Raw genomic sequence first — 15,017 nt, 5'->3', positions numbered from 1 at the left:
CGACATTATAGTAACTCAAATTTGGGCAGAATGACACACACAGCCATTAGAGTAATCAGTAAAGCAAGAAGAGTTCAAAACGTACAAGAATCCCACAACCCTGAGTCATTATTTACATTGCCTTTCCCTGGATCTGCCAAAAGATAGCAAATTCCACCCCCTCACTCCCCACACACACAAACAGTTGTGGTTTTTTCCCATAAAACAGTCCTATCCTTCAAGGACTAATTTCCACCATCAGATACCCCCCAGCCTTTTCCCTGCTGGAATCCATTCCTGAATCTGAGAAGACAGAATGACACTTTATGGAATGCCTTTTAATTTGTTTTATTGCAGGCCAAAAAATGAGGAGAGGAGAGGAGGAGAGGAGAGGCACTGTCTTAGCTCAGATCCTTTATATCTACATCACACAACCCATACATAAATTAATGTTTATATGTATAAAAGCAACATATTGAAAACAGGGAGCACTTACCTACAACGTTACATCTGCTCCCAAGCAGAATTCTCAGTGGCTTTGGTTTAGGCAAAGGAATTTCCATGAGGTGTGAAATCATGGCTAACCAGAAATGCCTCTAAAGAACCGTGAAACTGTAGAACAATTACCTAACCAGCAGAAATTCAGTAGTGTGCACTTTGGCACCAGAGATACCTGCAGGGCTGTTTGCTGCTAGAGAGAAAGTAGATGGTGGTTTGGGGACAAGAAAGCAAAGAAAGTCTCATTTCCCCTGGAAAAGAAACTCTGAAATTCAGGATTTTTTTTTACTGCAACAAAGAAAAAGTCAAGGTGCATCAGGCAGCAGGTATTGCAGTTGGGGCAGCCCTCACACAGCACCTCACCCCCATAACAGCAGCGTGGCCTCTGTCATTTAACAGCTCAGAAAAGCAACAAATCCCAGGGCCAAATTCCCCAAACTATCCATATTTTACTACTTTGTTTTCATGAAACTGCTATTCAAGCTGCACTGACCTACATGCCTTAGAGAAATTATCACTGTTCAGCCTCCAAGCCTCCTCTGCAGGCACTGTGGCAGCGTCACATCCCTCAGGGTTTCATGTGTCACCTTTCAAACCCTCCCCAGAGATTTAATTTGCACATTAAAACTTCTGCTGCAAACAAGAGCACTGATAATTAAAATATGTTTTCAGGGAATCATCTGTGAACAAACCAAGCAGCAGATTTTGTTACTGTGCATACCCATCCTGCAAGTGTCCAGTTCTCCCCCTGCCATGCCCCAGCAGAGATGTACAAGCCATTCCTTGTGGGCTTCTCATCTGCCAAGCAGTTTGTAGGAATTGAAGTAGTTCTCCCAGCAGATGACAGAACTCAGCACAGGACACAAAGAAATGGAAATACAAATTTAGGAGGCATTATTGGCCATTTCTACCAGGCAAGTCTGCTAGAAACAGCATTATGTAAAAATATATGTAAAATTAGGATGCCTCTGGCCCAAATCCCACTGTAAATATCACCAGAATGTACAGCCCTATTCTACGTCCATCTAAAATTCAAGATATGGATGAACCCATTTCCCAATCTTCATACAATTGATGACATTTACCATGGTTTGCCCAAGAGCTTTAAAAAGGTTATTGACAAAATATACCTATATCTTTGATTTTTGTACATCTTTTCAATTTTCTCTGCATCTTTTGGAAGCCATTTTGACTAAGGTACCTCAGTAATTAAAAACACAGAGTCTATCTGCCCATTCATCTATTCAAGTCACAACACAATCATTAAAAAACAGGATTCATAGTATGGATTTTGAGCTTTGACATCACAGCCATTCTACTTAGCCACTTTTTATTTTGGATCATTATGTTAATGCTGATTTAATCACACCTAAATCCCATGGGGCTACTTCAAAATCCTGTCTAAAATGGAGACATGATTTCCTCTTAAATAGTTAATCAACTTGCCAATATTTTCATCACATTCACTTCACTACCACTGAAAACCTTGCCTTGCCTGTTCAACTTTAATTTTATAAGAGCTGTGTATTACATTTCAGCCCCATATAAGTAACATACAGGAGCAGAACATGTTTTAGCTAATTAATGCTTCTGTAACCAGAGTCGCTGAAAAATATGCATCAAATATTTATATAATTGGCTCCCCAAAGAAGCATTGCCTTGTTCTGAGTGCTGAGAGACTGAAATACAAAGTCCAAAGACCTAGAGCACAAAAGACCCCAGTCTGCTTCCAATGCTACATTACTCTGCATTCTCGTTGGCTTCAGGAGGCATTCATTAATAGGGATAAAGGTCTGGGACTCATATTAAATTTCCATATCCTTTTAATGTTAGCTGCTATTAAGCCTTCCTCTGCACTTCGGATGAATGAATACTTTGAGGCAACTACAACGTCCACACTGAGTGCCTGCAAGGTGTCTCTCATGTACTAAGGGCATGAGATGTTTTCCTGGGATTATCCACAGAGCACATTGATAGATTTTGGGAAAAGACTTTTTTTTTTCTTTTTTCAGGCTTTTAATTACTACTAAATTAAGCAATACCCATTATATAATTTTGGCTACTTTTTGTCCTTAACAGCTGACAGGAGACTGACAAATAGGGAGCACCTTAGTGCAACAACACAGTGCATTTTAACCCCATAAATAAAATCTCCTGCAGCACTACAAGCTTTTGTTTGGCTCAGGTTGGAGGCGTTGTTGGGAGGTTTCTTTGGCTGGCTGGGTTTTTAAGTTTATATGGGGTTTTTTCCACAAAAATGCAAAAACATGCCTTGGAATATCAAGCAGATAATCCAGTCACAACCTCCAGCGTCAGTAATATTATTATCAACACTGAGGACCTTAAGGACTTCCTTCCCCTCAAGTGTAATGTAATCAAGGGGTTTAGTGAGACGTTTTTGAAACAATACTAGCTCAAAAATTGAGGTTAGATGAGCTTCTTGGAGGGTAATTTACACTTTGTTTTAGGATTGTCATCATCTTCCCCTTGAAATAATATTTCCTCTCCCAACTGCTATTTAGCAAAGTACAATTCACTTCCAATGTGCTCGAAAATGATCCAGCTTTGTCAGAATGCCAAAGCACATCTCCAGTGTCTTCTTATTCCATACCTATTATGCCTTGCCATAGGTAATACTAATTGAATATGGTGTGTGTTGCATTTGGAGTCATTAAAGCAACAGCAAAATTCAAATTCAAGGGAACTACTGGTTTCAGATTAGGTGAAACACAACTATCAGTTTCCCCAGAAACAAATAACAAGCAAACAAACAAAAAACAAAACAAAGAAGAATAAAACAACAACAAAGGAAAAGAGGAAAAGGAAAATTTAAAAAATAAAAACCAAAAAAACAACCAAAAAAACAACAAGCAAGAACTGCAATGCCCATGGTATTTATTGCCCTTCCTGGGCAACTTCATACCCAAGACTATCATTGTGCAGTCTGTCTTGGACATGCAAAATATCACCTTTGTTTAAATAAAGGAAAACAAACAACAAAACAAAACAGGAAGGATGTATTAAGAGAAATGAAAGTTTCTCTGGAGGACAGCAATAACAAATGATAGAAAGTTATTAGGCAGTTGAAAATGTAGTCAGAAATTCCTTAATTCACAAACAATAACTGGGAGGTTATGGAGACAGTCCATAGTCTTGCCTATTTTCCATGAATTCAAAAGGAACAATATGCCTCTCTCCACATACAAATTCCACATAATCTTTTTTTTTTCTTGTCTCTCTTCTTTTACACAATGAATTGACAATACAAGTGAGAAAGGTGTTTATCCATCGTTATCAAGAATTTAACAGTCATAATAACACCACGTGTTAACAAACATATTAACATCATGGAAATTCACACTTTTCCAAAGAAAGCTGCAGAAACAAAGACGTTTAAAATTGTTGTAATTCTATCCTGTGTTCCTAAAGATGAACTTCCTGACGTCTAAAAGGTTTCAGCCTACAAAAGCTGCTTCTAGAAGAACTCCCATGGCCTGTGAGGTTGGTAGATCCAAACCATTCCATGATTCTTTGGTCCAGGACATTGTATCATTCTTAAATTAGTGGATTTTCTTGCAAAACCATATGAAGATGACGTAACGCAGAGAAACCACAGCCTGCTCTAAACCAAGGGTCCAAAACTGGAATCCCTCTAACATTTACCTTTTCAGCCAGACCAGACTTACCTTTAAACCTGGTCCAGAGTATATATTAGAGAATATATCTCAACTTCCAATAGCATTATATGAAAAAAGTCCATTTCTTATATTAGCACTGAAACGAACAACAACAAACAAAAAACCTCCACCTAGCAAACATTCAGTTCAGCATAATCCACTGGAAATGTAGTAGTTGAAAGTCCACTGTGCTGTACAAAAATACAAATGCTGCTTTAAGGCTGTTCTCAGTTTAATAAATTTATAGACACATTTTTTTCCCAGGACTAAAAGCAGAAGTTGTTCTCATATCAACTCAACACACAATTTTAATCCATATGTAAGGACAGCTGTGCCTTTCACATGTGCCTAACCAGCATTTTCTACACAATTCACAGCAAGAAAACATGCAGAACCTTCAGCATGTTCCAACAGGAGTTAACTAACAGAAGAAAAAATCAGTGAGGTGAGAAAAAGAAAAGGAAGTAAAAGCCACAGGTCATGGGTAGGGAAGAAAAAAGGATAATGCATAGCCCTTCCAGTCCCTTCCAGTTTCTCAGGAAATTCTTGAAGGAAAAACACTTTCCCCTTTTGATTAGACAGCTCATCTGTTGGGGAAGGATGGGAGGAGGGATGGGGGACAGGAGTGACTCTGTACATACACAGTAAGAGAAGCGATGGAATAGCATTTTTTTGTCATTTTCAAAATCAAGTTGTTTTTCCCATGAAAGAACTGATCAACAGTTTCCTCTGAACTTCCCAGTTCATTTACAAAAAAGCCTTTTCCTCTTCATAGTGAAGACTGTGACAAAAAGGGGTTTTTTGATCAACACTTTATGACATCATTTGTCACTCTGTGTATTATTTAAGAGCACGTGTCATCACTTGGAAGGAGGCCAAAAGAGAATTTGTATCCAGCTGGACTTAGGGTAAGTAATGAGTCAAATAATCAAATCCAAATCTCCTGCTAGACCTTTCGGGTTCTGATGAAATTCAGAACTGAAAGGGGTCTCCAAAAACAGCTGTTGTCTTGGGTTTTGTGCAATTTGGTTATAAAAATCATAGCAGTAAGATGGACATGTACTGAACCATAACCCCCATGTGCAACATAAAAGAATCAGGATCTGAGATCACTTTTTTCTGCTCAGTGCAAGGATGGCTCAGCCAGGCTGTGCAGTGAAATACAACCCAGAGCCACCTGCAACTCAGCAAATTAAGCAAGGAAAATGTTAAGAGTCAAAAAACTTTTCTACTTTCTACCCCTGCTAGCGATTTAACATGCATACACTATGCCAAGCCAGTCAGACTCGAATCTTCAGATTCAATCTGTGACTTGCTCCCTGTTTTGGAAGTGTTGACCAGTTGCACTGGAAGCAACATGAGCTGTAAGTTCTCAGCACGTATGTAAAGAAGCTCTAAATCTCTCAAATTTGGTGTCAAGAACAGAGCACCTAAAACCAGAACCCAGCAGGGACTTCCCTTCACTGGATACAAATATCCATGGCTTTCAAGGAGGCATAGTGGGATAGCACAGAGTTCAGTTCAGATTTGGAAGACCTGTGCTGGACTGAGTGACTGGCAACAGCCAAGTGAAATAACCACAGCTCCCAGCTGACGTGAGCATAGCATCATTCCAACATCACACACATGGGAGAATAAAAACATCATAGGCTGGGAGCTTCTCCTGTCACAGCATAGGAGCTGTTCAGTCTGTGGGTGGAATGAAGACAGGACACAAAACTTACACATGGCTGAGAAGAAAGCTGAGAGTCACACTAAAAGTATTGCGAGGAAATATGAAATGTCTTAGCGGTATTCCAGCAAATTACTTAAGAGATACTTCCTTCATTTTAGCAATATTTAAGGGGGTTTTTTTGGTAAGAAAAGCATGTTTGCTGCACGCCATAAAACATTTAGATAAATAAATATGTTTTCACCTAAAGTAAGATTGAAATTGTTACTCAACACTACATTAAACAACAATAACAACCACGTCTTTCTCAGACAGAAAGGACCAAGCCACACAAACACACCCTGGCCACCTTCTTAGCTTCACACCATATTTTGGGCATCCAGAGTGGCCATTATCCATCAGGACACCCAATGCCATTGGGTATGACGCGCAAGTCTCCCCCTCTTACCTCGGGGTCTTTCTCGATCTCCAGCCCCGCTTCCAGCAGGTTGCGTTCGTACTCCTCCCGCTGCAGCCGCCTCTCCTCTTCCAGGGCATCCAGCGGGCTGAGCTCCACCACCTCCAGGCCTGGCAGCCCCGGCCACTCCCGCAGGGCACGCTGGCCATCGTCCTGCTGCTGCTGCTGCTGCTGGGGCTCAGCACGGCCCTCCCTGGTGCTTCCGTTCCAAACCAGGCCCACAGAGGTGGATCCACGCGTGGGCTCCGGGGAGGCCACGATGGGCACGTGCTGGGCCAGGCGCCTGCGGTAGTGGTAGGCCAAGACATAGTCGACCTTCCTCTTGCTGTCCCTGAAGTGCAGGCCACTCGGGGAGGCCTTGTCCCTGGCCCCTCCCTGGGTCCCATCCATGTAGTTGTTGATAACCTGCAAGAGAAACACAGGAGTCTCAAAAAAGCCCAAATAGGTGGGAGGAGTCTATCTCCACACGGGCACGTGAAGCCATGAAGAATCCAGGTACGACCTACAAACATTCATTTTGCAAACCAGTCTCACTTCATTCCTTCTCTGACCATAAACTAAAGATAGTGGCCTTATCCCAACACATGGGATCCCTACGGAACAGCAGGTACGGAGGCACACACCAACTCTGTTGCCCTGTTCTGCACATGCACAGACCAAAGGGAGAAGACACTCACATTTTGAAAGTGGACAGAGAAGTGAGAATAAGGATCACATTACAGGCCATGTGCCATGTGCTGTGGAGCAAAGCAGGCAGGGAAGGGAAGCAAAAACTGTGTCAGAAGGGAAGAAATTGATCTTAGCCAGAACAAGAGAAATATCTTCAATGTAGTTCAAGGTCCAGAAGGTCAGGGCTGGACAAAAACACTTTGAGAAATACCAAGGATTAGAAAAGATACGTCCCATGAATGGTTAACGGTGCTAGCTTGTACTTTAACATATCATGAAAAGACTGTATGACTGAAAGGAATCCATGGCTAAAATCCTTCAAACCACCCATGTTGCACTCAGTCAGCCCTTCAGACCAGCCCTTCTTCATCATCTCCCTCTCAGAACCCTTCTGGGATGCAGCTCCAACAGTAATCCCACCATCACTCCCCAGCCTGGACAGGAATTCTGCAGCATCCATGTGGAACTCTGGCACTGGGGCATTCACTTGCACTTCCCACTCACCAAGGCAGCCCGTGAGTTTTCCAAACTGTTTCCAGCCACCATTTCCAGCACAATGCTGCTGTGTAAAGCCCTTCACAGAGCTCTCTAAAGTGTTATTCACTCGAGTGACACCAGCCCTCCAGTGATGGGGAAACAAGATAAAAGCAAGGGTCAACCTGATCCAAAGCAATCATCCCATAACCTAATTCCAGACATTTATGGTTCCCACAGGTGACTGTACAAGCAAAATCTTGACAGGTACCAGTCACAGGTTTCTTTCTCTCTTTTTCTCCCCTTCCTTACATGTGTTGGTAGTGCTGAATGCAAAGTTAACCACTCGCTGTGTGGCAGTTATCTTGTTTGTTAACACAACACAAACTTTTGAAGGCATCATATAAATGTGCATATTGTTATATACATCAACACCTCGCAGATTCTTGTTTTTCATTGTTTTGCTTCACTTAGTTTCCCACAAAGTAGCTTTCAGTCATCATATCATTAAATAAATATTGGGTTTACATGTATGCTACATCCTTCATCCTTTCACAAAATTACCACCAAATAATCTGTTCTGCGCACCACACTTACCACACCCTTCATGAGTAAAGCATAAATACAGTCCCTTTAGGCACACCCAAAATTACACTCAGTACTACATCCTGGCAGAATATAAAACTGCTTGTGAGACAGCATTTTATTGCAATTTCCCATTTCCTAATGAGATACATTTTCATGTAGTACTCACAGGCAGTCCATGCAAACCTCCTGGATCCATCTCTGCCCCAGTGAGGAAAAACCCGTGGCAGATTTCTAGTGTCCCTCCCAGGGACTTTCAGGCTATACAGTGCAGAAGGAATGATGTCACCACCACCACCAGGTCACTGGCACAACGCAGTGCATGAGCTGGCTCTACAGAAGATGAGCCCTGAGCATCCTCTCCTCCCTTACTGGAGGGTGTGGGCAGAAACAAGAAGCACGAACAAGAAGCGGGAGAGGGAACAAGGAGGTTGGAGAAGGTGAAAATCACTCAGAGGAGGTTTTCCTGCTTGTTACTGTGTGGAGCCACCTGCCACATCCCAGCCACCTGAGAGGGCACCATAGCAACACTTGGTGTTGCTGGAGTTACACAGGGGATGAGGAGAGTCAACAGTGACTCTCCCTCTCCGTGGACTCTTTTCCTCGCTCTTGGAAGCAAGGTGCCATCCCCATAATTATGGATGTCTAATTCACAGAAAACGAACCAAAATTCCCACAGATTTCACTAAAGACATTTCCTGCCCCTAAATTTGCACTGCTTGCCTTACCATGTGACATTCTGGCACAAGAAGACTTTTTTAGGGAGGAACACAAAAAGTTGCAATTTCAAAAATGTCTCTGAAGGTACTATCAAGATCTTTCCTCCCCTCTCACAGCCACTGTAAAAGTCAGGAACAGTGATTTAAACTACCAGCTTAGGTCCTGCTTTCACTGCTTCTTGATACTTCCAAGACAAGAAGCCATCACACCAAGGAATAAGAAAATGGGAAGGTAGGATCAACATTTCATGATGATTTTGTTTTAGTGGTCTGATAGCAAATATATCACTACAAATACATCCCAAAAGGTGCCTCCTCTAATGACAGCTCCCCTCCAAACACCATAACCCCACCACACTTCCACTGGGAATCAATCCAATCCAGCCCCCAATAACACCTGGGCACATCTGGCTCAGGGTTGGCACAAGCACACCCGATTTAGTGATCAACCTGCAGACCTTTTCTGCCACTAGGGGTAATAGCAACTCCTCCATTCCCACTCTGAGGGATTTTGGCTAAAGTAAACAATTAACAAAAGTTTGGTGAGATTACTACTGCAGAAATTAATTCTTGCTGTACACAGAGAGACAACTGAACCAACAGAGGCTGTGGTATCAATTGCCTCATAAAGATGCTTCTCCCAGTTCTGATTTAACCAACACACAGGAGGAGTGCACCCTGCTTTCTCCTCCTGCTTCAAGCCTCTTCCTCATCCCAAAGGCACTTGAGGTAGGTCAATGAACATGCAACCCTACTTACAGAACTTCTGTAGGACACCACTGATGCTTCAAGAGCTCCATTGGTCCTGCTTCTGTGCCAGGAAGACCGGTTCTGAGAAACAGTGAGGTATTTGCTGTTGTAGGCTGAAAAAGAGTCCCTTGCTGATTTTGCTGTCTTCTGTCCATTCAGGGTTGGGTGTGAGGAGGGTAGAGCAAAGTCTGAGAAGGAGAGATAAGTCTCATTACATTAAGCAGTTTTTGTGCAGGTGGTTCCCTAACGGAATGAGAAATACTGCAGTAAGTAAGTATCATTTATTTCTAGTGATGTGAACAGATCTGGTGGTATCAGGTACAGGTACAAACTTATGGACCATGGTCATTCTCCATGAAGAACTCTTTATGCATGTGAAATGCTCATGAAGTACATCTAAGTTCATACCTACATGTTCTGGTCTCAGGGACTAATGTCTGGAATATCTAGACATGTTCCCCATTTCTCATTGTTTGACAAATGACATGGTCACAGTGCAGAATAATGGAGGGTCTGGAGGGATGGAAATCATCACAGAATCACAAAATGTCCTGGGTTGGAAGAGATCTGAAAGATCATCTCATTTCTATCCCCTGCCATGGGCAGGGACACCGTCCACCACACCAGCTTGCTCAGAGCCCCATCCAACCTGGCCTTGGACACTCCCAGGGAGTCCACAGCTTCTCTGGGCAACCTGTGCCAGGGCCTCACCACCCTCACAGGGAACAATTTCTTCCTCATATCCAATCTAACCCTGCTCTGTGTCAGTGTGAAGCCATTCCCCGTTGTCCTGTCACTCCAGGCCCTTGTCAAGAGTCTCTCTCCCATTTTTCCTGTGGGCTCCCTTCAGGTACTGGAAGGCCACAATGAGGCCCAAAAGCCTTCTCTTTTCCAGGCTGAACAATCCCAATTTTCTCAGCCTTATAGCAGAGCTGCTCCATCCCTCTGATCCTCTTGGAGGCCTCCTCTGGCCTGGCTCCAACAGGTCAATTCCATACACGCAGTTGCACAGTGAAAAATGCTGATAAAAAACATTTTTTTTATTGTGCATACAAGTGTTTCATTCTCTGTCCCCCTCTAGTGGTGCCACAGCTGAAATGGGGTTGACTGATCCATACTCTCATTCTCTTGGAGAAGCTCTTACTGTGAGGGAAAACTATGTCTTGGTCCTTCTTCCAGCATTAGTGTTTTATACCCAGGAGAAGACATTCTGTACGCATCTGCCCACATGGTCAGCACCATCACCACTACAGAGACAAAGCACCACTGCCGCTGTCCAGTCAGGACTTTTCTCCAAGAAGAAGAAATAGCTCCCATCTATCCAGGCAGACACCACATCCACTGTGTACTGCGAAAGTCTGGAAGCTGTATACCCCACTCATTTAGCTGAGCCTCTTCTACCCCCTGTACTCAGACTGAAGCTGCTTCCCAACCACCACGTTCTGAGAGGGCAGACAGTGGAATGTTAAAGAAGGAAATGCTTGGAGGAGGGGGGCTGACCCCTAAATGTTATGATTATTCTTATGTTTCCTATCAGTTACAGATTAGGGTCCAGCAGCACTTGAACAGTCCAGCAGATTGACTCACCAGTCTTCCCTGTCAGATCTCCCAAGCAGACTCATGCTTGGTTTACTGTAATGAAGCACATAATGATGCCACAAGGGAAACTCCAAGGAAAATAACTAATAAGTGAAGGTTTCATTCCCAAAGGCCACACACAATGTTTCTCCAGTATTTTCAGACTGAGTCTGGGATATCTCACAAGACCTTTACACAGTCAATTAAAGACCTCTTTTCTTTCCAGTCCTTTTAACTAGGCCGAGGAAAAAAGCTGCAGTTCATTTATAATAGCATGATTTCATTTCCATTATGCTTCCCTACCTCCAGAAACTGTGTCACGAACCTGAGATTAAGACTGGTAAACTGGTGAGGCAGTCAGGGACTCCCAGTCAGAATAAGTTTTTTGATGGAAATGCAATTGCCATATCTGTATTTGGAAGACTCCTGTTCTCCCAAAAGCTTTACATCTTCCCGAATTAGACCAATTGAACCAAAATGTTTTGTTTTGAGTGCATTCCAAATTTGACAGTTCTTGCCTGTGGTACAGCAGTGCCTCAGGGGCTTCAGCTTCAGATGCAGCCTGACCTCATTCCACCCTGTAAGCCTTTATGACATCTGGCCTTACATGTTCTCATTCTGTAAATATTCTGGAGGAATTAGTATCAATAGAAACAAGCTCTGTGTGTGTGTGTGTGTGTGTGTGTGTGTGTGTATGTGAACATATATTAAATTGTTATACATGCACACATGCATAGCTTTGGTGTATATGTACATATATATATGTATCCCCAGAGAACAGCAGTACAGTGAATCTTGAATTCAACTCGGAAAGCAAACATTCAAGAACTACACTCATTCTACAAAAAAAGCTGGTGAGCCATCCCTCCAGTCAAACTTCATTAACTTGTAAACGGCTTCCAAGGACAAGATAGCTCCAGCACCGAGATCAGTGACCAGCTCCAGTTCCAGTGCCAATTCACAGCCAGTCACCACCTGCTCACTCAGCCTCTCTGCACTCCTTTGCCTCAGCTTTTTGCAAACTTAAGGGCTGGCCACACGTGCAGCAATTGACCTCACTGTTTGTGTTGCCAGGTCTTTGTCTAATGTGCCACCATGAAGAAGTCGCACAGACTGCCAAAAGTGGAAGAACTGAGAGGATGTGTTAAAGGACCACACTGCTTGTGAAAGAGGCGTTAAAGGAGTCTGCCTAATTAGGAGCTCTGTATTAAATCCCAAGCAACAGCCAATTAACTGAGCTGAGTGGTCCAGATGATCAGATTATCACAGCACAGCTACTTGCAGAATACGATGCAAGTGGTTTGGCCTCCCAGGGCACAGACAGCAAACTGCTTTCATTTATCTTCCTCTCTTTCCAGTTAAGTGCCAGAAAGGCTCTACATTTCTGAAAGACACCACAGTTAGAAGGATGCTCCTCTGCGAGGCTGTTCAAAACATCTGCGATTTAGAAGCATTGTTTGGCAAACTCTACCCCCCAAGTTGGGATGAAAGAAAACCTACTTGAATTTCCTGTTTCCTTGTAGCTTTACTCAAACATATCTTTTTCAAAGGACCTATATATATATCAAAAGGTGTAGCATGGTTATACATGTGCTCTTTAGGTCCTCAGTAAATAATGACTTCTCAGCTCTGAATATTCACATCTAGAGTTGCTGATTTCAATACAGGGGGCTGTATCTCTGCTGTGAACTCCAAACTATCACACAGCTCACCAAATCCTGCTATTTCTGTGCTCTCCCATCCAGTCCCTTACATTAAATTATTTCTATAGTGGACCAAAGTGTGCAAGATTTAATGTCACTGCACTAGATTCAATGTCTACTGCTGATCTGTCTTTTTTGAGCCCTTCTAGTGCTCTTTTTCTATGTCAGATCCTTCACTGTTTGTTAGTCCTGATATACGCTCATGTCAGGAAAATTGGGTGCTTTCTGTAATTTTTGCATGTAGAGTACAATGAAAAAACCAAACCAAACAAAAAACCTCGAAACCCAAGAGGAGGGGAGGTCTGTAAAGTTACAGACACAGTTGAACTGTGTAGATGAAGCTCAGCCAAAATTACTTCTTATGCACATCTCCACCAAACTCAACACAACTACAGCAAAGCGTGATTTCCTCCCCTGTGTCTTCAAAAGCACCATTTTAGGGCCTGTTAAGAATCACAGGAGTTAAAGACAGGCAAGGCTGTTTGGGTTGTCTCTAATGCTATCTAATTTGCACACTGTGTGTTCAGGGCTCATACAGTACCTCTCAGACTGCAGGTGGAAAGGGCAAAACCACAAATCCTGACTAATGCCTTGGACAGCCCAGGTGCATCTGCCTGTCTGAACCCCATTCCAACGCTCAGTTTGAAATGTCCTGAGCCTCCAGGACACCCAGCTGGAGAATCTCTTGGGTAGGACTCAGTATCTCAGTTGTATTCCTTTACATCTGGCCACACATAACACTGATTCCCTTTGCTTTCCCACCTCCAGAATATGATTAGAGAAGAAATGCTCTTTCTAAAGAGAATCATCCAATTCTGAGCCTAGTTACGGGACAGATTTTAATAGAAACAGCTAAGCAGCAGGGGACTAAACATCTAAATAGTTCTTGAACCATTCTAAAGAGAGATATACCAGATATCTAAAATTTAATGGTCAAATTCTATCCTTCTATTATTCAAATAAGAAGTTTGAAGTACACAGCAGAGATATAGCCCCAGAAACAATGAGCTAACATGGAAACAACCATAGAGCTTTTGACCGTGACAGCAAAAGAACAATGACCCAGCATCAGCAGTGCAAGTTATTCTAAACTTGTGCACTGGGGACTCCAACACAAAGGTTTTATGCACTGAGCACATTTGTTCCTGGTGTATGGGAATTGAGATCTCAGGGCTGCACACTTTCTTCTGGAAAAGGATATTGCTCACTCCCCACAGTTGCATTGCAATAAGGCAAATGCAGGTGGAAACAGCAGAAGTCCAGCACAAGGCATTTGCCTAGTGGTTGTCTTTTCCACATGGATCACAACATTGACCCACAGCTGCACTCCTGAGGCTTCAGGAGAAATAAACTCTGCATGTTTTATCTCTCTGTACATAACCTGGGCTGCAGATTTCTCTTTCTTTTTTTTTTAATGTCTTAAAGGAGACAGAGAAGTCCTTCCAAAGTACTCCTTTCTCTGTTCTCCACCCCATTTTAGTCTATCCCACTTCAAAGGCAGCAATTAAGAATGAAGCAGAGAACAAACTTACCGGGCATGTGTGTTTCCATGTTGCCTGGAGGTTTGGCTGGAAGTTGCGTCAGTGCTAAAATAGGATGTGGCTATGCCGTGCACAATCTGCTTCTGCACTGGCTTAAGGAGGGAACAGCACCAGCAGCTATTTCCATCCTGCCCTGATCCTGATTTAAGCAAACCACAAACTGAAGCTAATTAGTGAGACCTTCTGGTTTGGTGATTACCCTTATGGAGGGAAGAGAGGGAGAAAGACCAAATTCCCATGACCTGAGAGGCCATGGCAATTCTCTGCTGGAACTTCAGCACCTTGTCTTCATGCTCCATAACGCCTCAAGAAGCAAGGTAACAACAGGCATATTTTGTCCAGAAGGCAGTGGAGAGGAAGGAAAAAAGCTAATGCAGAACCAGGGCTCCACAACAGAGCCAGCACTGTCCAAAGAACCAGCACTCGAGGATCAGATTGTCTTGGAGGTGGCTTCTGCAGGGAAGAGTGTCCTTATATCCACAAAGCTTCACAGTGCTTCCGGGTAGGAGGTAAGTGTGGAAAGGTTTTTATAAGGCTCTGTTTCAAGTACTCAAGTTACCTCAGTGCCTGGATGCACTGTCATTCCTGCATGAAATATTCAGGGAATTATCTTGTAATCAACTGTCTAATCAGAACAGGTGATGGATCCTGCTTAGCCTCCTACCTTGCAATTTAAGCAATGTATAGGGAAGAAAAGCTGTTGATGACCAGCGCT

At 43.0% G+C, this 15,017-nt stretch overlaps 1 protein-coding gene across 1 annotated transcript in view; it reads right to left on the bottom strand.

Annotated features, from left to right (window-relative positions):
* ANO2 (anoctamin 2) overlaps window positions 1-14,376 on the bottom strand; it is a 148,935-nt gene extending 134,559 nt beyond the window's left edge. Inside the window, exons 1-3 of the mRNA XM_017740601.1 lie at window positions 14,294-14,376; window positions 9,490-9,668; window positions 6,275-6,688 (exon numbers count right to left, since the gene is read on the bottom strand). Coding sequence (XP_017596090.1) covers window positions 6,275-6,688; window positions 9,490-9,668; window positions 14,294-14,312 — 612 coding nt within the window. The 5' untranslated portion in view covers window positions 14,313-14,376. The remainder of the gene's footprint in view (window positions 1-6,274; window positions 6,689-9,489; window positions 9,669-14,293) is intronic.
* Window positions 14,377-15,017: the final 641 nt, after the last annotated feature.

This window comes from Corvus brachyrhynchos, unplaced genomic scaffold (genome assembly GCF_000691975.1).
Source record: "Corvus brachyrhynchos isolate BGI_N302 unplaced genomic scaffold, ASM69197v1 scaffold317, whole genome shotgun sequence".
Classification (NCBI taxonomy): domain Eukaryota; kingdom Metazoa; phylum Chordata; class Aves; order Passeriformes; family Corvidae; genus Corvus; species Corvus brachyrhynchos.
Note: the sequence above shows the minus strand (reverse complement) of the source record. Positions and strands in the feature narration are given on the sequence as shown.